The following is a 25545-nucleotide window of genomic DNA, read 5'->3' on the forward strand; positions in this document are numbered from 1 at the left end:
TGTTACTCAGGGACACAGAATCGTTACTCAGGGACACAGAATCGTTACTCAGGGACACAGAATTGTTACTCAGGGACACAGAATCGTTACTCAGGGACACAGAATCGTTACTCAGGGACACAGAATTGTTACTCAGGGACAGACACAGAATTGTTACTCAGGGACACAGAATCGTTACTCAGGGACACAGAATTGTTACTCAGGGACACAGAATCGTTACTCAGGGACACAGAATTGTTACTCAGGGACACAGAATTGTTACTGAGGGACACAGAATCGTTACTCAGGGACACAGAATCATTACTCAGGGACACAGAATTGTTACTCAGGGACACAGAATCGTTACTCAGGGACACAGAATTGTTACTCAGGGACACAGAATCGGTACTCAGGGACAGACACAGAATTGTTACTCAGGGACACAGAATTGTTACTCAGGGACACAGAATTGTTACTCAGGGACACAGAATCGTTACTCAGGGACACAGAATCGTTACTCAGGGACACAGAATTGTTACTCAGGGACACAGAATCGTTACTCAGGGACACAGAATCGTTACTCAGGGACACAGAATTGTTACTCAGGGACACAGAATTGTTACTCAGGGACACAGAATCGTTACTCAGGGACAGACACAGAATTGTTACTCAGGGACACAGAATTGTTACTCAGGGACACAGAATCGTTACTCAGGGACACAGAATCGTTACTCAGGGACACACACAGAATTGTTACTCAGGGACACAGAATCGTTACTCAGGGACACAGAATTGTTACTCAGGGACACAGAATAGTTACTCAGGGACACATAATTGTTACTCAGGGACACAGAATTGTTACTGAGGGACACAGAATCGTTACTCAGGGACACAGAATCATTACTCAGGGACACAGAATTGTTACTCAGGGACACAGAATTGTTACTCGGGGACACAGAATCGTTACTCGGGGACACAGAATCGTTACTCAGGGACACAGAATTGTTACTCAGGGACACAGAATCGTTACTCAGGGACAGACACAGAATTGTTACTCAGGGACACAGAATCGTTACTCAGGGACACAGAATCGTTACTCAGGGACACAGAATCGTTACTCAGGGACACAGAATTATTACTCAGGGACACAGAATCGTTACTCAGGGACACAGAATTGTTACTCAGGGACACAGAATCGTTACTCAGGGACAGACACAGAATTGTTACTCAGGGACACAGAATCATTACTCAGGGACACAGAATCGTTACTCAGGGACACAGAATTGTTACTCAGGGACACAGAATCGTTACTCAGGGACACAGAATCGTTACTGAGGGACACAGAATCGTTACTCAGGGACACAGAATTGTTACTCAGGGACACAGAATTGTTACTCAGGGACACAGAATCGTTACTCAGGGACACAGAATTGTTACTGAGGGACACAGAATCGTTACTCAGGGACACAGAATCGTTACTCAGGGACACAGAATCGTTACTTTCTGCTTCACAACCACTATTGTACGTTCGAAGAGTTAAATCCTGTTTTATGTTTGGGGTGCTTATTGAATTAAAGAGTATGTCAGACAACACGCAGAGGAGTGGCAGAGGAGGCAATGTTTCAGGAGCGAGCAGACGTGGCAGCAGAGGAAGGGGTCGAGGCAGCACTAGTCGCAGCCAGAGGCCAGTGCTCCCGGTGTCATCCAGCGGTCGTGTCTCCACCGACAACCCTGCCGTCATCGATTGGTTGACTCGGTCGTCTTCTTCTTCCCAGGTCACCTCTGACACCTACAGCCAACGGTCGGTGGGTACGTCAGACACAACCGTTAGTTGGCATGGCCCGGGAGCAAGCCCACTGAAATCACGTGTCCTCTACCTGCCCCTGTCCTTTGGTGTTCCCTCACCAAGCGAAGTATTGCATGCTGTGGGCTCAGCCCCACTGTACAGTGAGGAAGAGCTAAGAGAGGGCGGTCAGGAACGGGGGGAGACATCCGCCTCTTCAGCAGCCAGGCGAAGAAGTACTGGCGAGGAGAGTGGCTCGGTAGCCGGTCTAGAGACAGGTCTGTCTCCTGACCCACACGCAGCCGAGGGGGCTAGTAGTGACGCGGAGACCCTAATTGATGATGATGAGGCTGATCGCACTTGGCAGCCTCGTCGTCATCAGGCTATTGCTTCCGCATCATCAGGAGAAGAGGGTGCCAGCTTGCCAGCGAGCAAAACAGTCGGTGGGTTGCCCAGGAGGCAGCAGGGTCGCAGCAGTGTCAGTGGAGGCAAACGGCCACGAAGTAGAGCACCAGCTCCACTGCAGCCTACCACCACGGCCAGTAGTGGTGCCGGTGTGCACGGAGGAAGTAGCAGTCAGCCAGTGAGGAGTAGCGGGGGCAAAGTTTCCTACTCGGCGGTGTGGCAATTTTTCGTCAAGCCGCCCGAGGAAGTAAACGTAGCCGTATGTCGACTATGTGGCCAGAAAGTCAAGCGTGGCCAGGGGGCCCATGTTGGGACTACAGCGTTGCGTCAGCATATGCAGCGTCGCCATTCAGTGGCCTGGGAAAACCGTGATAAAGATACGGCGGTTCTGCCTGCCCCAGCCCCCGCTCCATCACCCGCTCCGTTACTTGCTCCGTCACCCGACGTCAATCGCCCTCTATCAGCCAGTCAAGGCTCCAACACCTCTGCTGAGGGGAGTTGTCGCTCGTTGGCATCTTTCGCTCTTTCAGATGCTCCTTCTCCTGCTACTCCTCTTCACGGATTCCGTCAGCAGTCTTTCTTGGAATCCGTTTCCAAGAGACAACAGTTTGCGAGCACGCACCCGACGGTGCAGAAGCTGAACGTCCTCCTGTCCAAGTTGCTGGTGCTGCAGTCCCTCCCTTTCCAAGTGGTGGACTCAGCACCTTTCCGAGAAATGATGGCTTGTGCCGAGCCGCGGTGGAGAGTGCCAAGCCGTCATTTCTTCGCCAAAAAGGCAGTGCCAGCCCTGCATTCACATGTAGAAGACATGGTGGGCCAGTCTTTGAGCATGTCGGTCTCTGCCAAAGTGCACGGCAGCGCCGACGTGTGGAGCTGTAACTACGGTCAGGGACAGTACATGTCATTTACGGCCCACTGGGTGAACGTGGTGCCGGCACAGCCGCACCAGCAACTTGGACAGGTCACGCCGCTTTTGCCTCCACGTTTGCACGTCCTTGGTCCAGCAAAGATGTCCGCCTCTACCACCTCTTCTTCCGCCGTGTCCTCAGCCGCCACCCCCGTGCCAAGTCCCATTACCCGACCGGCATATCACATGTGCAGGGCGCAACGGTGTCACGCTGTGCTGCACCTGGTATGCCTTGGCGAACGTAGTCACACAGGGGAGGAACTTCTAAATGTAATGAACAGAGAAATCGACAGATGACTGTCTCCGCGCAAACTGAAAATCGGAACCATGTTGACCGACAACGGAAAGAACATGGTGTCTGCTCTGCGTCAAGGAAGGTTGTGCCATGCGCCATGCATGGCTCACGTGTTCAATCTGGTTGTCAAGCGGTTCCTAAAATCCACCATCCCACTGCAAGACATCCTTAAAATGTCACGTAAACTTTGCATGCATTTCAGCCATTCCTACACCGCAAAGCACACCCTCCTTGAGCTGCAGCGGCAGAACGGAATTCCACAGCATCGCCTGATCTGCGACGTTGCAACAAGGTGGAATTCAACCCTACATATGTTAGACCGCCTTTACGAACAGCGAAAGGCCATCACCGATTTCCTGATGTTACAAGCGGATAAAGGTACTCCCCTGTGTAACTTAGATGTCAGCCATTGGCAGCTCATGCGTGACACCTGCCGCTTGCTCAGGCCCTTTGAGGAGGCCACGCTATTCGTGAGTCGGCAGGACTATGGGATGAACGACGTCATTCCTCTGTTGCGCGTCCTGGAACAAATGCTGTTAACAATGGCTGGTCAGGGTGCGGTAGACGTGGCGCACAGATCTCAACGCCACATGACCCCTGTGGGGGCAGGACAGGAAGAAGAGGAGGAGGTAGAGGAGGACATTGGTGCTCAGGAATTATTGAGTGAAATGGGTGGTTTTTCCACTCAGCGGACAGGAGTGGAGGAGCAGGAGCATCTGGTAGAGGAGGAGGAGGAGACAGAGGACCCAGACGCACCGTGGCAGTATGCTGTGGAGATGGAGGCAGGGAGTCCCTCGCATTCCTTGGCACAAATGGCCCATAGCATGCTCGGTTGCTTGCGTAGCGACAGCCGAATAATAACCATCAGACAGAGGGATGACTTTTGGCTGTCCACCTTGTTGGACCCTCGCTACCGTTCAAAAATGGTGGCCTTTTTCACACCTGCTGAGAGGGAGGCCAAAATAAAGTACTATAAAAACCACCTATGTAGTCAGTTGGTCTCTGCCTTTCTGCGCCAACGTCCATCCTCAGACACTGTGGGCCCTGTGCGCTCGCGTTCCGCTGCCATGGCAGCAGGGGAGGGGTGGGGTGGTAGGAGCAGTGGCAGCTCCACCAGCAGCGGCTGCCTCAGTCTGCAGTCGATGATGAGTAGCTTTCTTCACCAGCACAGTGAGGAAACTACTAACCAGCCGCAGCAGCAGCAGCATCAGGTGGACCTGGAGCAGGACCTCAAACAACAGGCTCGGGCCTACTTGGACAGCACCCTGCCAACCGAGGTAGACAATCCCCTTGACTACTGGGCAACGAAACTTGACCTTTGGCCCCAACTAGCTGAATTTGCCCTTGAAAGGCTGTCATGCCCGGCCAGTAACGTGGCATCGGAGCGCGTGTTTAGTGCGGCAGGAGGTATTGTAACTCCGCGGAGGACACGACTGTCCACCCAAAGTGTGGAGAGACTCACGTTTGTGAAAATGAATCAGGCGTGGATTAGTCTGGATTTCAAACCACCAGTTCCTGACACAACTGACTAAATCCTCCATGAATCATGCCCCAAACATGTTATTATTTTTAACATAGGCCTCTGTATGGCCTTCAATTTAAGCTGCTTACGCTTCGCCACTCTGCCATGGGCCCCTGTACCGCCTCCTCTTGCTGCTGCCAGGTCCAGAGTGTGTCATGGGTCCCTGTATGGCCTCCCATTGCTGCTGACTTCATCGCCAGACTCTGCCATGTGCCACTTTCAGGTCTCCTTACACTGTTGGTGGGTTCCATTTTGTGATAGGGTGCTGTATGGCCTTCCATTGCTGCTGCCTCCACCGCCACCCTGCGCCATGTGCCTCTGTCGTCTGCTCACGCTGCTGACGGCTTCCGCTTTTTAACCGAGGCCTGTGTTTGGCTTCCGAATACTGCTGCATCCACCGCCACCCTGCGCCATTTGTCTCTGTCGTCTGCTCACGCTGCTGACGGCTTCCGCTTTTTAACCTAGGCCTGTGTATGGCTTCAGAATAATGCTGCCTACACCGCCACCCTGCGCCATGTGCCTCTGTCATCTGCTCACGCTGCTGCCAGGTCCATACTGATTCATGGCCCCCTGTACCGGCTCCTCATGAACGTGGTTCAGCGGGTTTGCATCACTTAACGGCAAATCGTTGACAAACGCTGGGACGTTCAGTGTTGTGCGCATTAAGCCAGACACCAAAGGGCAGCACAGACCTGTTATTACTCGCTCAAGCATGGCTGAACAAAACCAGTCTCTACCACAAATTGGACCCAGACCTGCCCAGGGTCTCGTAAGTAGATTGCACGGAGGAGTAGAGTTCGTTATTGGAATTAACTGTGAGGGACTTTTAAACCTAGGCCTGTGTATGGCCTTCAATTGAAGCCCACCCTGCGCCATGTGCCTGTCGTCTGCTCACGCTGCTGACGGCTTCCGCTTTTTAACCGAGGCCTGTGTTTGGCTTCCGAATACTGCTGCATCCACCGCCACCCTGCGCCATGTGCCTCTGTTGTCTGCTCACGCTGCTGACGGCTTCCGCTTTTTAACCTAGTCCTGTGCATGTCTTCCGAATACTGCTGCCTCCACCGCCACCCTGCGCCATGTGCCACTTTCAGGTCTCCTTACACTGTTGGTGGGTTCCATTTTGTGATAGGGTGCTGTATGGCCTTCCATTGCTGCTGCCATGTGCCTCTGTCGTCTGCTCACGCTGCTGACGGCTTCCGCTTTTTAACCTAGGCCTGTGTTTGGCTTCCGAATACTGCTGCATCCACCGCCACCCTGCGCCATGTATCTCTGTCGTCTGCTCACGCTGCTGACGGCTTCCGCTTTTTAACCGAGGCCTGTGTATGTCTTCCGAATACTGCTGCCTCCACCGCCACCCTGCGCCATGTGCCACTTTCAGGTCTCCTTACACTGTTGGTGGGTTCCATTTTGTGATAGGGTGCTGTATGGCCTTCCATTGCTGCTGCCTCCACCGCCACCCTGCGCCATGTGCCTCTGTCGTCTGCTCACGCTGCTGACGGCTTCCGCTTTTTAACCGAGGCCTGTGTTTGGCTTCCGAATACTGCTGCATCCACCGCCACCCTGCGCCATGTGTCTCTGTCGTCTGCTCACGCTGCTGACGGCTTCCGCTTTTTAACCTAGGCCTGTGTATGGCTTCCGAATACTGCTGCCTCCACCGCCACCCTGCGCCATGTGTCTCTGTCGTCTGCTCACGCTGCTGACGGCTTCCGCTTTTTAACCTAGGCCTGTGTATGGCTTCCGAATACTGCTGCCTCCACCGCCACCCTGCGCCATGTGCCTGTCGTCTGCTCACGCTGCTGACGGCTTCCGCTTTTTAAACTAGTCCTGTGTATGTCTTCCGAATACTGCTGCCTCCACCGCCACCCTGCGCCATGTGCCACTTTCAGGTCTCCTTACACTGTTGGTGGGTTCCATTTTGTGATAGGGTGCTGTATGGCCTTCCATTGCTGCTGCCTCCACCGCCACCCTGCGCCATGTGTCTCTGTCGTCTGCTCACGCTGCTGACGGCTTCCGCTTTTTAACCGAGGCCTGTGTATGGCTTCCGAATACTGCTGCCTCCACCGCCACCCTGCGCCATGTGTCTCTGTCGTCTGCTCACGCTGCTGACGGCTTCCGCTTTTTAACCTAGGCCTGTGTATGGCTTCCGAATACTGCTGCCTCCACCGCCACCCTGCTCCATGTGCCTCTGTCGTCTGCTCACGCTGCTGACGGCTTCTGCTTTTTAAACTAGTCCTGTGTATGTCTTCCGAATACTGCTGCCTCCACCGCCACCCTGCGCCATGTGCCACTTTCAGGTCTCCTTACACTGTTGGTGGGCTCCATTTTGTGATAGGGTGCTGTATGGCCTTCCATTGCTGCTGCCTCCACCGCCACCCTGCGCCATGTGCCTCTGTCGTCTGCTCACGCTGCTGACGGCTTCCGCTTTTTAACCGAGGCCTGTGTTTGGCTTCCGAATACTGCTGCATCCACCGCCACCCTGCGCCATGTGTCTCTGTCGTCTGCTCACGCTGCTGACGGCTTCCGCTTTTTAACCTAGGCCTGTGTATGGCTTCCGAATACTGCTGCCTCCACCGCCACCCTGCGCCATGTGCCTCTGTCGTCTGCTCACGCTGCTGACGGCTTCCGCTTTTTAACCGAGGCCTGTGTTTGGCTTCCGAATACTGCTGCATCCACCGCCCGCCCACTGCTGCTGCCAGGCCCGTAATCTGTCATGGGCCCCTGTACCGCCTCCTCATGCTGCTGCCAGGTCCAGAGTGTGTCATGGGTCCCTGTACGGCCTCCCATTGCTGCTGTCTCCATCGCCACACTCTGCCATGTGCCACTTTCAGGTCTCCTCACACTGCTGGTGGGTTCCATTTTGTCATAGGGTGCTGTATGGCCTCCCATTGCTGCTGCCTCCACCGCCACACTGTGGCTCCACACTCTGGTTTTGGCCCCGTGACTGCCCAAATGAGTGAAGTGTGCGGTGATTCTAAGATCGACGGCACTCATCTGCATGTCATACTGACTGACAGTATTAGTTCTCTTCCCCAGCAGACTCCAAGGGCATTTAAATTAAAGGTACAGTGTTCTGCACTAATATAAAGGCTCTCTGAAGCCTAGAAACACCCTTTTTATAAGTTAAATTCGCAGCGAATATATTCGCCTCGAATCAAATTTATTCCGCGAATTCGGCGAATCAGCCGAATCGAATTTTTTAATAATTCGCTCATCTCTAGTGGTGGATGGACATTATTTTAAATATTTTTTTCACTATTGTTTTTTTTTTGTGATATCACGTACTTTAATTTGTTTTGACACACCTCAGTTTTATTATTATTTGTTTGGATACACTTTATGTTTTCATACATAATCAAGCACCTAGACATGCAGACTGCTTCTACAAACATTTGTGAAAGAATGGGTCGCTCTTAAGAGCTCAGTGAATTCAAGCGTAGTACCGTGATAAGTTGCCACCTGTGTAATAAGTCCATCTGTGAAATTTCCTTGCTACAAAATATTCCATGGTCAACTGTTAGTGGTATTATGACAAAGTGAAAGCAACTGAGAACAACAGCAACTTAGTCACAAAGTGGTAGGCCAAAATGACGTAAAATGACAGAGAGAGGTCAATGCATGCTGAAGCACACAGTATGCAGAAGTCGCCAACTGTCTGCAGAGTCAATGGCTAAAGACTGCCAAACTTTGTGTGGCCTTTAAATTAGCACAGCAACAGTGCGTAGAGAGCTTCATAGAATGGGTTTCCATGGCCAAGCAGATGCATTCAAGCCTTTCATCACCAAGTACAATGCAAAGCATCGGAAGCAGTGGTGTAAAGAATGCTGCCACTGGACTCTAGAGCAGTGGAGATGTGTTCTCTGGAGTGACAAATCACGCTTCTCTGTCTGGCAATCCGATGAACGTATATGAGTTTGGTGTTTGCCAGGAGAACGGTACTTGCCTGACTTCATTATGCCAAGTGTAAAGTTGGGTGGAGAGGGGATTATGGTGTGGAGTTGTTTTTCAGGGTTTGGGCTGGGCCCCTTAGTTCCAGTAAAGGGAGCTCCTAAGGCGTCAGCATACCAACACATTTTGGACAATTTCATGCTCTCAACTTTGTGGGAACAGTTTGAGGATGGCCCCTTCCTGTTCCAACATGACTACTCACCAGTGCACAAAGCAAGGTCCATAAAGATATGGATGAGTGAGTTTTGGGTGGAGGAACTTGACTGCCCTGCACAGAGTCCTGAGTTCAACCCGATAGAACACCTTTGGGATGAATTAGAGCAGAGACTGCATGCCAGGCCTTCTCATCCGACATCAGTGCCTAACCTCACAAATGCATTTCTGGAAGAATGGTCAAACATTCCCATAGACACACTCCTAAACCTTGTGGACAGCCTTCCCAGAAGAGTTGAAGCTGTTATAGCTGCAAAGGGTGGGCCAACTCAATATTGAACCCTACGGACTAAGACTGGGATGCCATTAAAGTTCATGTGCGTGTAAAAGTAGGCGTCCCAATACTTTTGGCAATATAGTGTATACTGTACAGTATATACAGCACTGCCCACTTCATATTACAAATGAACTGAGCTAACCTGGTGCATAGGATCAGTTAATTTAGTCATTTCCTGGTGAAGAAAAGAGTGATTGTGTATGGTACAGGTACAATATGTGTTTAGGCTTCAGCCTTCTAAACAATGTCCTTGCATAGTGCTCAGCAGGTTCTGTTGCAAAGTGTTCAAAAATTTAAAATTGTGTCACATTCTGGCTAGGAAATAGAAACCAAGAACCAATTTCTAGAATAATTATGTTGTTATAGCGTCTTTTTTTCTCTAACATATGATTTACATGGTATTGTCTTACCTCTTCAGCTTGTGTTTTCACTGTTGCTTTGTTCTCAAAACAAATTGTTTCTATCAGCTCTTGTACAATTAGAGGGAAGTCATCAAATGTGTTGACAAAGAATATGTCATCCAGATTACGCTGCATCATGATACTTCTAAGCTCATCCATATCTGCAGCTCCCACGCCCACAGCAATCATACGGATCCCTAAAAAATAGTTTCAAGACATGTACAATTTAAAAAAAATTGATGTGGTGAAAGCTCCCTGTTTTGTAACATTGGTGCTAAATAATTTCATATAAGCAAGAAAAGAGATATGCTAGAATACAAGGAAAAACAGTCATGTAGCACTTGCATTCCCTTTTTAGAAACACAATAATAAATATAGGTGATATAATTACTTTTCATTTTGCTGCAATTTGCCCTATTTTACTAATACATTTCAATTGTTTGCCCTGTAGACTGTAAAGGGTTTACCTAGATGTTGTAGCACTGAAAGGTGAAAAAACAAAACGTAGACAGGATGGTAAAAAAACAATAAGGAAATTGTCAAATTAAGGTATGATGAGGAAACAGCTTTCTCCTGGTTTTGGATGGCATAAATTCGATTTTCCCCACAAAATAGTAAGAAAATCTTTATATAAGCATGGTCAACCCATGCATGTGTATTCTGTTCCTAGCTTATAGAAAAGCCTGAGAGAAGCTGAATTAAGCCTAAATACCTGAACTTCCTTCTAACATCTATAGTCAGCCTTAAAGTAATTCTAAAGGCTTATTTTTTTTTTTAAAGAAAAAATAACAAACATGTCTATACTTACCTGCTGTGTGCAGTGGTTTTGCACAAAGCAGCCTGGATCCTCCTCTTCTTTGGTCCCCCGCAAGCTCTCTTGGCCCCTCCCTCCTGTTGGGTGCCCCCACAGCAAGCAGCTTGCTATGGGGGCACCCACTGCTCCGTGTGTCTATTCACACACGGAGCCCGGGCTCGTCCCGCCCCCTCTCTCTTCTCATTGGCTCACTGGCTGTGATTGACAGCAGTGGGAGCCAATGGCTCCTGTCTCCAGCTCAGCAAATGAGGAGAAGCAGTCCTGGGATAGCCAAGACTCCAGTGCACATCGCTGGATCGAGAGGGGGCTTAGGTGAGTATTAGGGGGCTGCTGCACACAGAAGGTTTTTAACTCTTAGATTATAAGCTCAAAAGAGCAGGGCCCTTGACCCCCTCGTGTTTTGTTTTGTTATTGTATTGTCTCATGTTCTGTCCCCCGCTATAATGTACAGCGCTGAGCAAACCTTTTAGTGCTATATAAATACTGTATAATAATAATAATAACTTCAGGCATATAATGCATGAAGGTAAAAAACCTTCAGCCTTTAGAACCATTTTAATCTTTACAAATAATGTATTAATTACAGTATTTCAGTTTCATAATGCTATGAAGAAAGTCTTATTTTACAAAGCAAAAAGTATGTTGTATCAATTATTAATTATATTTTTCCAAATATGTTTCCTTTGATAAAGGAAAATAGTACGGTCAACATTATATATTTGTATGTGTGTATGTATATGTATGTACTGTACATTTGTATGTCTTTTGTAATTGATACAATACCTAAGGCATGAGCCACTCTGGATGGCTGCATAACATTGTCCTGTGATCGTCCATCAGTTATCAACAATATCAAATGAGGAGAAGATGGCCTCATTCCTTTAGACACCTGGAAGAGCTCCTTCAGAACATGCCCAATACCTCGTCCTGAATGACAGAGATGTACAACATTTACATTTCTTTAAACCCCACTTATGGCACAGATAGGACTAGATATTTGTTTTTCACAGAGGTAGCTACATCTTTTTTGTAGTATATTTGGTAACACTAGTATTTCATTCTTGTATTCTTTATGTCTCCATCACAACACATGCTGCTCACCTGTCTTGGTATTTCCTCCAAAATACTGCATGCTTCGTATGGCCTTCAAAATAGAATTCCTGTCCTTGTTTTCATTCAAATGAAATTCTGTTCTCGGTTCTTCACTATATTGAACAATAGCAATCTAATAAACAATAGATAAGATATGTCAACACTGTGAGACAAAATAAACTGAAAATATTCCTGCTTAACTAAAGTAATTTATGTATAATATGCAAGAAGACAACATTATACATTGTAACATGATCTTAAACATAAGATAAGAGTCATAACAATAATTACATTTAAAATTGGTCAGACGACATCTTTTTAAATAAACACATCAAGCATACATTTTCCCTGTATTTGAACCATTCATTAAATGGATACACTTTTTATAATATGTTATAAAAAAGAGATATATTTATACTATTAATTATCATAATTCATAGAAGCACATAGTTTAATGTTTAAGGCTTCAAGTCTCTTAATCACACCTTTGAATACACACTATGGAGTATGCTTACACATGATTTGGTATTATTTGCAAAGTGATATTTCACATTATTCACCAAGCTCTGGGAATAATTTCCTTGCAAAGTAAACTGCCTATATGTTATTAGTAAATTAACCCTCCCCCATATGCAAAACTTTTTGGACACCTTACCATAACCATATGAGCTTGCTTGACATTCCATTCCCTGAACACTGTGGCTAGAACAGCCTCTGCCCCACTGGGAAGGCTTTCCACAAGTTTTTAGTTTGTATCTGTGGGACTTTGTGCCCATTCACCAAAAAGAGGAATAATGAGATCAAGTAGTAGACTCACATGTACTTGTGTCTCTCAGCAGTATCAGGATACCACTTTACTGCATGTGTTAAAGAAGCAGATAGAAAAGCAAATATTTTTTTTTAAACACATACATTTAATATAACTTTGATCCTACCTGTGTTCCTTGGGATCCAATCTTAGGAAAATATGAAACTATTCTATACAAGAAGTCTTTGACTTTGTTAAAATTGTTTGGTCCAATGCTGGACGACTCATCCACAAGAAATACTATGTCAGCTTTCAGCTTTGCACAAACTAAAGAAAAATAACATATTATATTTGGATTTAATTAGTTAACACAATTCTAACATATTGAAGTGTATACTCAGTCTATATCTGAAAACAAAACGTAAGACACTTGCTCTACTGTACATTATCATGGGGTTTATATCATTTCAGTGTAGCGGCCTCCTAGCATAGGATATTAGGTACATTTAGTTTTTGGCTCCTACTGTAATCAAGGGTGCAGTGATTGTTTAACCTGGTCTGTCCGGGGTTTCAAAGGCTGGGAGTTTAATTGCTTTCCCCTACTTCTGTAAGAAGCTTCTAGAGCTTAGCGAGGGAGATACAAAAAAATGGCAAATAATCAGCCTGAATATGTATCATGCTTCAGCCATTCCCTGGAGTGGTGTGTCCAGTAGGGTGTTGAAAAGGTGATAAATAGTATGAAGCACTGGAGAGCAAGGCTCTCTCTCCACAGGAGGGTTCCAGAGCCTGAGGGGCTGCTGCTTCAGGCAGCCCATGGACAATGCAGCTGTTTAGAGGCCTCAGAGGTGTCAGGGTCGAGGGCATGGATGGATCTTAGAAGCTGATTTCAAGAACTCACCACAAGAGATCTGGTTTGGAGAAGAACTTTCTCAAACACTGGACCGTGTCTGGAGGAAGCTAGAAGGTGGCAGATGTCCTAGGAACTTGTGAGTAAAGACTCTAAATTGATCCCTGTCAGTGTAGTGTTCTGGAGATTGCACTGGATCCCAGTAGTGTGCAATGTGCACTGGTGCAAGATAAGCAGATGCCAATGAGACTTGCCTCATGGTCCTCAGCTGTGAGGCCTTAGACTGCACAGAAATCTGTCTCATGGTACCCAGCTGTGAAGCATTAGACTGTCCAACACCCACAAATGCTTAAAGAGAAGACTGTCCTCTAATTGCTATATGCTAATAATTTTGGACTATCCCATTCCCTAACCCCTTTCCTGGTAGACTGTGTTACTGGAGCTAGTGTGAATGGAATTGTGCTTGCAGGGACCAGCAGCCTCTGTACTTTTAGGGAAGGTCCAGTTAATACCAGTAGCCCCTATGGGGGTAATGCTACATGAGCATAACATTTCTGTGAAAGTACATATGCTATACTATTCAATAATGATGCTATAATGTTGTAATGCACAATATAAGAATATGCTGAGCACATGAAATCTGAATTTCAGCCATACCTCATTAAATCTGAAAGTTAATTTCATATTAATGCCTAACTCCAGCGGTTTTGTTTTAAATTTAATTGCATAGTAAAACGTTACAATTTCTGCCAGATTTTAAAAATTGTTTGTGATCCTAATGGGAAATTTTCCCCTCACTTCCTCTCCTTGTGATACCCATATATGAAATGGGGGGAGCAGTTCTCCTCACGAGAGGAAAGCACAGGCTGTAATACAAACATTTTCAGATGTTCTAACCTTCCTCAAACTACTTAAAATGTGTTTTTGCTTTTGTCCATTTTAACTGTGACAGAAAATGCATCCCCAACAGGGACACAGATCAACCAAAAAATCTGAGAGAGGTTCTAACCCTTTCATGCTTTATCCAAACTAAATAAAGCATTTTGGTTGAAGTTGGGCTTTAGTAAAAATAAAATTACGTTACATTTTTCATTCATTGTTGTTCCATTGTTGCTATTGTAAATACCTTCAATTTTCTATGGTTGGGCATTTTCATAAAACAAACATTTATTCTTGAGTCTGACTTTTGAGTACGGATGTAAACACAACAATATCAGTTTGTATTGAGTAAATGGTTAATTTGGTGTATACAAAATATATAGAAATATTTACTTGGCTCAGAAAAAAAAGCTGTTGTTCCTCTAACGGCAGAGCTGGCAGAGCTGGTAAATTTGGCAGTTTCTGGTGGGGGACTTGCCCGTGGACGCTCAATTGGTCTCACTGTTGTTGTCCTTTCATTTGTTGTTGTCAGTCTAGGTCCATGAACAGTAGGAGGAGGAACAGGTTTTCTCACTGGTCCGACTGTAAGGACAGAGGAATAATGGAATCATATTTTTCAGGCAAATTGCAAATTAAATATTACAAATATCGATTCAGACTCGTGTTTTTCTATATTTTTCATTTTGCTGGATCATACCGAATGTTTTAGATAGTTTATTCTAGATCTCCATTTCAAAGCCTATTCATACCCTGTTATATATGTCACGTGGAATCAAATATAAGCCCTACAGGGAACCATGCTCATATCAGATCCCACCTAAAACTGCACTATAACACAAGTAATATTACTATACATTGGAATGTTTATTTCAATAGATAAATTCCAGGCTGCAGAAAGTTATGTTTTTTTTAAGTCAACGGTTTTAAGTGGCACCTGGAATCCTTATTCTTTACATAATGCTATTCTGATGCCACTTGCTGCTCTCACAGACAGAACAATCTCAGTTCTATGGATGAGCAAAACTAAGAGTTTAATTTCCCTGAAATTTTTGCAAGGAGATTTTGAAAACAATTCTACATTTTGGAGAAGTGCACTAGAGTCAATGGGAAAGGCAAAATTAAGAAAAAATATTATTTAGTGGATTTGTGGGGTGCAATGGGTTTTAAATGGCTACTGATGGTTATGGAAGCTTCTTTCAACTTTCCTGAACTTGTTCATTTGCGAAAAAATGCCCCTTCACTAGCCTCATTAATAAGCTTTCACTATTTTCACAAATGGAAGTAAATAGACAGTGAAAAATGTAGAAAAAAGATAAAGCAACCTCTATCTATGGACACATAAGGGAAACAAAATACAAATATATAAAACACTAATAGGGGCATATTTATAAAGTACTAAATGTGACATTCATTAAATATTCACTGTAGGTGAAACTTCCTATTACATGTGTTTTACATTACAGAGAATGGTTAACCACCTGTGGATGTTTAAAGCAGTAGTTTGTAAAGTAAATTACAATATTTATTATCCCTACCCACCATAAAAGCCTCTAAATAATGAAAAAAGAAGACCGGAATTTTTGTCAAGCAAATTTCACCTAAGCAGGGCATTTAGCAAAACTGCAGAATTGGTAAATTTGCACCTCAATTAGTTCAGCTAAAATGGCTCCACTAATCCCTTCTTCATACCAGTGCAGTGATTATCTGATATATTCAACAATGTCTATCCCTTCTAACTGTTACACAGAATTAGCTTGTCCAGTAATGTCTGTCTAAGAGATAGTTGAGGAAGAAGAAATCCTTACAGAACTGCATACTAATGAACCAATTAGCAATAAAAGTAGAATAACTTACGCATAGTTTTGGTTATTACTCTTTCAGGACCTTCCATCTCTCCAAAAAGTGGTTTTATTGCAAAAACATATGTCTTTCCATACTGCAATCCACTTAGTCTAAAAGACCTGTAAGATCCAGCCAGCTGCTCCACAGATGAATCGGCTTCTAAGGAATTAAACAAATGTATATGTCTTAGTTTGCTGCACATTTAGGCCTCATGCACACTGGGTGTTATAAAAAACAGCAGTAGCATTGGCTGTAGAATAATATTAAAAACGCAAGTTTTGTTATTTTTTTAGCGTGTTTGTATTAGCATTTATTGGTGTTTTTCAGCATTTTTGTTTTTTAGCATTTTTTAGCAAAACTATACTCCCAGAGTTTTTCAGCATTAGAGCATTTTTACAGCTGAAAAACTCCTCTACAAACGCAGTAGTTCTGGGGGGTTTTTCCAGCCTGAAAATGCACCAAAAAATGCTGATAAAAGCCTATATGTTGGACACATACAGTTGTGACCAAAATTATTCAACCCCCACTGAAATTGAGTGTTTTGGCCAGTTTGACATTGCTTTTGATCATTCAGTCATCTTGCTTACATTTACATTAAAGAGGCACTTGTAGGTCAGACAAATATAACATAACAGTTATAATGAAATAACCACAAATGTCTTTTCTGTGCTCACAGCATTATCAGTTTTATTCAACCCCCAAGTGACATTCAATCTTAGTACTTAGTACAGCATCCTTTTACAGTTATAACAGCTTTTAAACGTGAAGCATAGCTTGACACAAGTGTCTTGCAGCGATCTACGGGTATCTTCGCCCATTCTTCATGGGCAAAGGCCTCCAGTTCAGTCACATTCTTAGGCTTGCGCACTGCAACTGCTTTCTTTAAGTCCCACCAGAGGTTCTCAATCGGATTTAAGTCTGGTGACTGCGATGGCCACTCCAAAATGTTCCAGCCTTTCCTCTGCAACCATGCTCTAGTGGACTTGGAGGTATGCTTGGGATCATTGTCCTGTTGAAAGGTCCAACGTCTCCCAAGCCTCAGGTGTGTGACGGACTGCATCACGTTTCCATCCAATATCTCCTGGTACTGAAGAGAATTCATGGTACCTTGCACACGCTGAAGCTTCCCTGTACCTGCAGAAGCAAAACAGCCCCAAAGCATGATTGACCCTCCACCATGCTTCACAGTAGGCAAGGTGTTCTTTTCATCATAGGCCTTGTTCTTCCTCCTCCAAACATAGCGTTGATCCATGGGCCCAAACAGTTCTAATTTTGTTTCATCAGTCCACAGAACACTATCCCACAACTTTTGTGGTTTGTCCACATGGCTTTTGGCATACTGCAGTCGACTCTTCTTATTCTTTGGAGACAGCAAGGGGGTACGCCTGGGAGTTCTGGCACGGAGGCCTTCATTACGCAGTGTGCGTCTTATTGTCTGGGCTGAAACTTCTGTACCCACATCTGACAAATCTTTTCTCAGTTCCTCAGCAGTCACACGGGGACTTCTCTCCACTCTACGCTTCAGGTAGCGCACAGCAGTCGAAGTCAGCATCTTCTTTCTGCCACGACCAGGTAGCGTTTCAACAGTGCCCTTTGCCTTGAATTTGCGAATGATGCTTCCTAAGGTGTCTCTTGGTATGTTTAACATCTTTGCAATCTTCTTATAGCCATTGCCCTTCCTGTGAAGAGAAATCACCTCTTCTCTTGTCTTCCTGGACCATTCTCTTGCCTTCACCATGTTTGTAACCACACCAGTAAATGTCTAGAAGGAGCTGAGTATCACAGTCATTTTAAAGCTGCCTAATTGGTGCTTATTATGCTTGATTGCTGCTCGGTGACATCCACAGGTGTTTTCAATACCTGATGGAAAGCACCTGTATGAACCTCTGTTCTTCAGAGTGGTAGTCTTTAAGGGGTTGAATAATTGTGGCAATGAAGAAACCACATAAGAACCATTTACTACTGTATTACATAAACAATTGATGTCATTTTAGTTGCATTTGGGTAGTTACAACGTCCTTGTAGGATTTGATTCTGAATACAATTCCAAATGTACACTATAGTCCCTAAACCCCTTTACAGCATTGGGGGTTGAATAATTTTGGTCACAACTGTAGGATAACATGCTGGGGAGTTTACTGGCTGTAGAAAAAAATGCCTGATGCTCAAAAAAGCAGCTTTAAAAATGTCCAGTGTGCATGAGGCCTTATAGTATATAATGTGATGTGATATGATTTATCCATAATGTTCTAAAAATGCTAGGTCATGTTTTTACACAGATGATACTGTAGAGAGACAACTAAAAACAGAGAAACTATCATGTAAAGGCTAAACTACAGGCAAAGATGAAATATATATATACAAGAGCTCTTTGCTTGCCAGGATTTGTGTTTCAGTCCTGAGATTTACACAGCTCTGCCACATAGCACAGTTCTGTCTGACAGGTAAAGGGACACAGTCATAATTTAGCTGCAGTTTCACGTTTACGTACTTGTCTCCTCCCCATTCCTAGCCTGTAACTGGAAAGTAAAAGGAGTAGCAGCGGTCTAATGTCACTCTGCCCTCTCCTCCTATCGGCATGCTCTCTATACTGCCACACACCTGATTGCCCTTTTCTGCTTTTCCGTCCCCCTTTTGAGCTCTGCTGTACAGGGAATGTTAGAGACTAATCCCAAGTCAAGTTCAGGTACACACACTGCTTGTATTTAGAAAAAAAAATTAATTTCATGATGTAGTAAAAATTGTAGCTGCATTCATTGCTGTCATTTATATCTGCCTGGAGTTCAGCTTTAAAAACAGTATGAGGCATAATCAGATAAATAAAATGGTTTTGTAAATATCTTGATTTTATGTCCAATTTTGTCTCACTTAAAGCACACACTATATCAGGCAGTGGAAAACAAAGTATCCATATTATTAAGCAATATCTTATACTCATAAAATCTCCCAAAGAAAATATGCAAACTGATGTGCAAATGTGTTAGGAACATAATGATGCCCTATCGTTTGATTGAAATGAAAATTATCAACCTACAGAGGACTAAATTCAAAGACACCCCGAAAATGAAAGTCAAAAAATGATCCAGCAGGCTAGTCCATTTTTCTGAAATTTAATTGCAGCAACTCAAAATAGTACTCAGTAGTTTGTATGGCCCCCACATGCTTGTATGCATGCCTGACAATGTCAGGGCATGCTCCTAATGAGATGTCGGATGGGGTATTTCCTCCCATATCTGGACCAGGGCATCACTGAACACCTGGACAGTCTGAGATGCAACATGGTGATGTCGGATGGTCCAAAACATGATATCCAAGAGGTGTTCTATTGGATTTAGGTCAGGCGAGCGTGGAGGCCATTCAATGGTATCAATTCCTTCATCCTCTAAGAACTGCCTGCATACTCTCACCACATGAGGCCGGGCATTGTCATGCACCAGGAGGAACCCAGGACCCACTGCACCAGCGTAGGGTCTGACAATGGGTCCAAGGATTTCATCCTGATACCTAATGACAGTCAGGGTGCCATTGTCTAGCCCATAGAGGTCTGTGCATCCCTCCATGGATATGCCTCCCCAGACCATCACTGACCCACCACCAAAACGGTCATGCTGAACGATGTTAGAGGCAGCATAACATTCTCCACGGCTTCTCCAGACCCTTTCATGTCTGTCACATGTGCTCAGGGTGAACCTGCTCTCATCTGTGAAAAGCACAGGGTGCCAGTGGCGGACCTGCCAATTCTGGTGTTCAATGGCAAATACCAATCGAGCTCTATGGTGCTGAACAGTGAGCACAGGGCCCACTAAAGGACGTCAGGCCCTCCGGCCACCCTCATGAAGTCTGTTTCTGATTGTTTGGTCGGAGACATTTACACCAGTGGCCTGCTGGAGGTCATCCTGTTCCTTCTTGCACAAAGGAGCAGATACCAGCCATGCTGATGGGTTAAGGACCTTCTACGACCCTGTCCAGATCTCCTAGAGTAACTGTCTGTCTCCTGGAATATCCTCCATGCTCTTGAGACTGTGCTGGGAGACACAGAAAACCTTCTGGCAATGGCACGTATTGATGTGCCATCCTAGAAGAGTTGGACTACCTAAGCAAGCTCTGTAGGGTCCAATTATCACCTCATGCTACCAGTAGTGACAATGACCCAAGCCAAATGCAAAACTAGTGAAAAACAGTCAGAAAAGATGAGTAGGGAAACAAACGTCAGTGGCCTCCACCTGTAAAACCATTCCTGTTTCGGGGTCGTCTCATTGTTGCCCATCTAGTGCGCCTGTTGTTAATTTCATTAACACGAAAGCAACTGAAACTGATTAACAACCCCTTTGCTACTTAACTGACGAGATCAATATCCCAGGAATTTAATTGACTTGATGCTACACTCTGAATAAAAAGTGTTCCTTTAATTTTTTTGAGCAGTGTATTTTTTAAAACTCCATGACATAGAAAAGTGGAGATAATTAACAAAATTGTGATTAAAAATTTGTATCTAATTTTTTGCTATTTTTTTTTTTACTTCTGAACCTACAACATAATTAACAAAAGGCAACACTTTAACATAATGGCCTCAATAACAGGTTTCACAATAATATGAAGCATACCATTGCAACTGCATACCTCTGTATAATTTGATGAGGTATTACTACAGTTGCAAGAAAAAGTATGTGAACCCCTTGGGATTATGTGGAGTTTTGCATGAATTGGGCATAAAATGTGCTCTGAACTTCATCTAAGTCACAACAATAGAAGAACACAGTCTGCTGAACATAATACTACACAAACATTAGATGTTGCCATGGTTTAATTGCACATAATATGTAAACATTCACAGTGCAGGGAGGAAAAAGTATGTGAACCTTTGGACTTAATAACTGGTTGACCCTCCTTTGGCAGCAATAACCTCAACCAAACGTTTCCTGTAGTTGCAGATCAGACCTGCACAACGATCTGGAGTCATTTTGGACCACTCCTCTTCACAAAACTGTTTTAGTGTAGCAATGTTCTTGGGATGTCTGGTGTGAATCGCTCTCTTAAGGTCATGCCACAGCATTTCAATCAGGTTGAGGTCAGGACTCTGACTGGGCCACTCCAGAAGGCGTATTCTGTGCTGTTGCAGCCATTGTTTTGTTGAATTACGTGTATGCTTTGGGTCATTGTCCTGTTGCATCACCCATCCTCTGCGGAGCTTCAGTTGGCGGACAGATGGTCGTACGTTTTCCTGCAAAATGTCTTGATAAACTCTGGAATTCATTTTCCCATCAATGACAACAATCTGTCCAGGCCCTGAGGCAGCAAAGAAGCCCCAAACCATGATGCTCCCTCCGCCATGTTTTACAGTGGAGATGAGGTTTCGATGTTGGTGTGCTGTGCCTTTTTTTCTCCACACATAGTGTTGTGTGTTCTTTCCAAACAACTCAATCTTAGTTTCATCTGTCCACAGTATATTTTGCCAGTAGTGCTGTGGAACATCCAGGTGCTCTTTTGCAAACTTCAAACGTGCTGCAATATTCTTTTTGGACAGCAATGGCTTCCTCCGTGGTGTCCTCCCATGTACTCCATTCTTGTTTAATGTTTTCCTTATTGTAGATGTGTCAACAAAAATGTTAGCATGTGCCAGAGATTTCTGTAGGTCTTTAGCTGACACTCTGGGATTCTTCTTTACCTCATGCAGCATTCTGTGCTGTGCTCTTGCAGTAATTTTTACAGGACGACCGAGCCTAGGGAGAGTAGCAACAGTGCTATACTTTCTCCATTTGTAGACAGTCTGTCTTACTGTGGACACATGAACATCAAGGCTTTTGGAGATACTTTTGTAACCCTTTCCAGCTTCATGCAAGTCAACAATTCTTGATCGTAGGTCTTCTGAGAGCTCTTTTCTGCGAGGCATGGTTCACATCAGACAGTGCTTCTTGAAACAAGTAAACCCAAAACAGGTGTGTGTTTTTTAAGGGCAGGACAGCTGTCAGCAACACATCCAATATCATCACACTGATTGGAGTCAAGGTTGGCTCGCTCCTGGCTCCAATTAGCTCTGGGAAAAGTCATTAAGCTATGGCCTCACATACGTTTTCCTCCCTGCACTGTGAATGTTTACATGTTATGTGCAATTAAACCATGGCAACATCTAATGTTTGTGTAGTATTATGTTCAGCAGACTGTGTTCTTCTATTGTTGTGACTTAGATGACGTTCAGAGCACATTTTATGCCCAATTCATGCAAAACTCCACGTAATCCCAAGGGGTTCACATACTTTTTCTTGCAACTGTATATTACTTCAAAGTCTGAACTCAGTCAGCACCAGTTTGATATTTGGCAGCACATAATACCTATGTAAGTGTTGTTCAGTGGCATACAGTATTCAAATTTGCACCTTTTATTCAGTGTTGTGTATTAGGTATATGTTTGGTTGATCAATACCCCTGAGTTTGGGTTGGTGGATCGGCAATTATTACTGCTATTCTGCTTGGTGTGATACAACGTACGAGTCATGCAACACTCACGGGAAGAAAGCCTCCATGATAAAAGATAAGATGTTGCCCCAGTGACTCCAGTCCAGCTCAGTAATGCAGTGTCCCCAGTGGTCTCTTTAACTTCAAATGAGTCTACTTTGGGTAGATCCACTTTAAAAGAAAGAAAAAAAAGAATATTCAGGCAATTATGAAGAAAGACAATATCCAAGCTGTTTTTAGATTAAACCTTATCTAAATGAATTGGGGAACCTGGACATGAATCTTATGGCAAAAACTACATACAGCTCAATCTACATTTTTTGCTATGTGGCAGCTACAGTAATTATATATTCTCCTCTGCCCTTAGAGTAGAATTTGAAGTAAAAGGGATTTGTGAATAAGATGTCGGTACTTTACAGTTTAACCATTCATCTATAGATGGCCTATTTAATCCTCTTAATACATCTTTTGTATTAAAGCATAAATAAACCTTAAACCAATCCTTAGATGTGGGGGCTGCTTCAGATTTCTCTTTTTAGGCTTCTTTCCTTTATTTTTCCAACACGTAATCTAGTCACTACCATACTGTATAAAGCTGACCAACACTGATCAAAATTTTGCTGGTTTAGCAGGGGCTGGATGAATTTCTTTCAGTGTGTGGCCATCCCTGCTTGACAGAAGGACATGCTGGGAAACTTTTGTTGATCAGCAGCTGTAGCTGCTGATCAGTGTATTCTGGCAGTGGTGAGTCCCGCTGTCAGAGTAAAATGTCCTTGCGGGAGATGGGGGTGGATTATTTCTACATCCACCTAGTTTTTGTGGATTGAGAAATCTCTCAAGCCATTTATGGCCAGATTTAGAGTGACACCTCTATCTATGGAGGAGCAACAAAGCTCAGTTTGGTGTGTACTGCTAGAGTTTTTTCTTTTTCTTGGGAGGGTACATGTGATCAGCACAGGGCCAATCAGCACCGTCCAGACACAGAGGGTCAGGGGTTATGCAAACTCATAGGACAGTGAGAGGAGAATGAAAACTCCTCCTACAAGCTTTAAGCAGTGCTCTGCTGGACACTGATAAAAGTCACAAGACTGCTCTAACTGCTGATGATAAAAGTTATTTAGCAGCTTATATTTACTAAAATAATTTTCATGTTCTGTGTACTGTGGGAGACCAGATATAGTGAATGCAGGGTCCTAGGTTTTGTAACTTTTTAAATGGACTAGCAGATTTGGTTGCACTTTACAAAAATGACTAACAATTTCAATTGAAAGCCTAACTTCAGCTAATACTTTTTAAACCGATACAGACACACTTTTTTGGGGGGGGGGGGATAATGGTTTCAATTAAATTAATAAACATTGGCCATTGTAAGCATCCCTGTCAGTATTAAATGGTTTGTCTCAACCTTCTACTTTTCACTTTACTGCATAGCTTGTTCACCTTAACAGAAAAAAAAATTTACATTTATTATTTTTTCCTACAGGAACCTGGAAAGCATTGCACCAATGATCAGTAGATCATGAGTGCAATGTGAGCTCCTGCAGACATGTCCTCTGGATTCCAGACTATACCACTGTACAGCTTTCTGTTTGAAAGCCAGAGGACAAGTCAGTGGACTACAAAAGTACTCATCAGTGCCCTCGCAGCCCATTGGAGCTACAAGTCAGTCTGCTACAGTGGCAGTCAGGACATGTAGTTAATTTATTCACAGGAATCTGTGAATGAATGATGAGACTTTGTGGGTGGTGCCCCGCACAGCCACACTATTTTTAAAAGTGACAGCAGGTGCAGGGAGAAGAACCCCCACCTGTTGTTACAGAGAGGGGGGACTGGTGGGAGAGGTGGTAGGAGCTGGAACATGTTACCCTAAATACCGGTGGAATTAACATGTATATAACATGTTCCAAAGGTTAACTTAACCTTGAAAGGAAATTGAAAAAACAGCACTTATTTGCTGGAGCACCAGAGGAAAATAAAAGAAAAACCCCAAAAAACTAATGCTGCTACCACATTCAAAGGTTGATAGGCTGCAATTTATTACATTTTGACTTTTGGGTCTAGATTCACCCCTTGCCCATCATTGACAGTTTTAATTACCTATATTCGTATTCTTCTTCAGTATTGAGTTCACAATTTATGACACAATATCTACTGCAAAACAAACACTAATAGCTTATCTTGTTAACTCACACGTTTTTGCAGTAAGAAGAACAGGACTTCCCTCTCTGTTTCCAATAATTGACGACACATAGATATTGTAAGTGGCACTTTCCTTTAGATCAGGTATAGTGAAAAATGAAGCATCTGCAGAGACAATCTTTGAGTTTCTAGCTCCACCTAGAGGTATTAAAGCAGAATCAGTTCACAGATGCAAATTATTTTTACTACTTGTGCTATAAAATACATGTTTTTCAAAGATTTAAAAATGTGCTTAAGGCGTTACAGTTGCTTAAGGAAAATGTGTATTTGACATTTAGTAGTTTTAATATAAGGTCTAAAATTCTATGAAATGTATAAAACAAGTAAAAGGGTATGTCAAATAAAAAATATTTTTTTTCTAGTTTTCCATAGAATGGGAAATTATTAGAATTAGCTTTTGTATCACTCAACCATTCCTCCTAGATTGTAAACTCTAACAAACAGGGTCCTCTGTTTACTCTTGTACCAAATTGTATTGTAACTGTACTGTCTATCTTCATTTTGTAAAGCGCTGTGCACACTGTTGGCGCTATATAAATCCTGTATAATAATAATAATTAGAACTGCTGGGTTTCTACTGCTATCCAGGGCTCCATTATCAAAATGTATCCTCACTTCCTGTGAAGATGACCACATTCTACCAGACAGAAAATGAGCGTAACTACCCAACAGCAACACAAACAATATTAAAAATACTTTTAGTTTCTAGAGTCGAAGGCTAGAACCCCTTTTTAGATTTCTGTGTCTGTCTCTGTCCCTGTTGAAGTTTTTTCTTAACTTCCAGTCTTGTAAAACGTGGCCAGCAGGACAAGAAGTGAGGTTAAATCTCTCCAACTGAGCCCCAAATAGCATTAAAAACCTACAGGAGATCTCATCCTTTCCTACTCTATGCAGAACTTGAAAAACATTTTTGACTTAACACCTTCCCTCATGGCCTATAGCAG

The 25545-nt window shown here is 44.0% G+C and overlaps 1 protein-coding gene across 1 annotated transcript in view; it reads right to left on the reverse strand.

Annotated features, from left to right (window-relative positions):
• The window catches only part of LOC149462377 (uncharacterized), a 459390-nt gene that overhangs the window by 312802 nt on the left and 121043 nt on the right, over positions 1-25545 (reverse strand). Inside the window, exons 18-25 of the mRNA XM_089676871.1 lie at positions 24593-24739; positions 22454-22573; positions 15962-16108; positions 14501-14689; positions 12569-12708; positions 11643-11766; positions 11325-11468; positions 9737-9924 (exon numbers count right to left, since the gene is read on the reverse strand). Of these exons, the coding sequence (XP_089532997.1) occupies positions 9737-9924; positions 11325-11468; positions 11643-11766; positions 12569-12708; positions 14501-14689; positions 15962-16108; positions 22454-22573; positions 24593-24739 (1199 nt within the window). The remainder of the gene's footprint in view (positions 1-9736; positions 9925-11324; positions 11469-11642; positions 11767-12568; positions 12709-14500; positions 14690-15961; positions 16109-22453; positions 22574-24592; positions 24740-25545) is intronic.

The sequence above is a fragment of the Staurois parvus genome, unplaced genomic scaffold, assembly GCF_062004578.1.
Source record: "Staurois parvus isolate SC_StPar_1 unplaced genomic scaffold, SC_StPar_1.0 ptg000175l, whole genome shotgun sequence".
In the NCBI taxonomy this organism is placed as follows: domain Eukaryota; kingdom Metazoa; phylum Chordata; class Amphibia; order Anura; family Ranidae; genus Staurois; species Staurois parvus.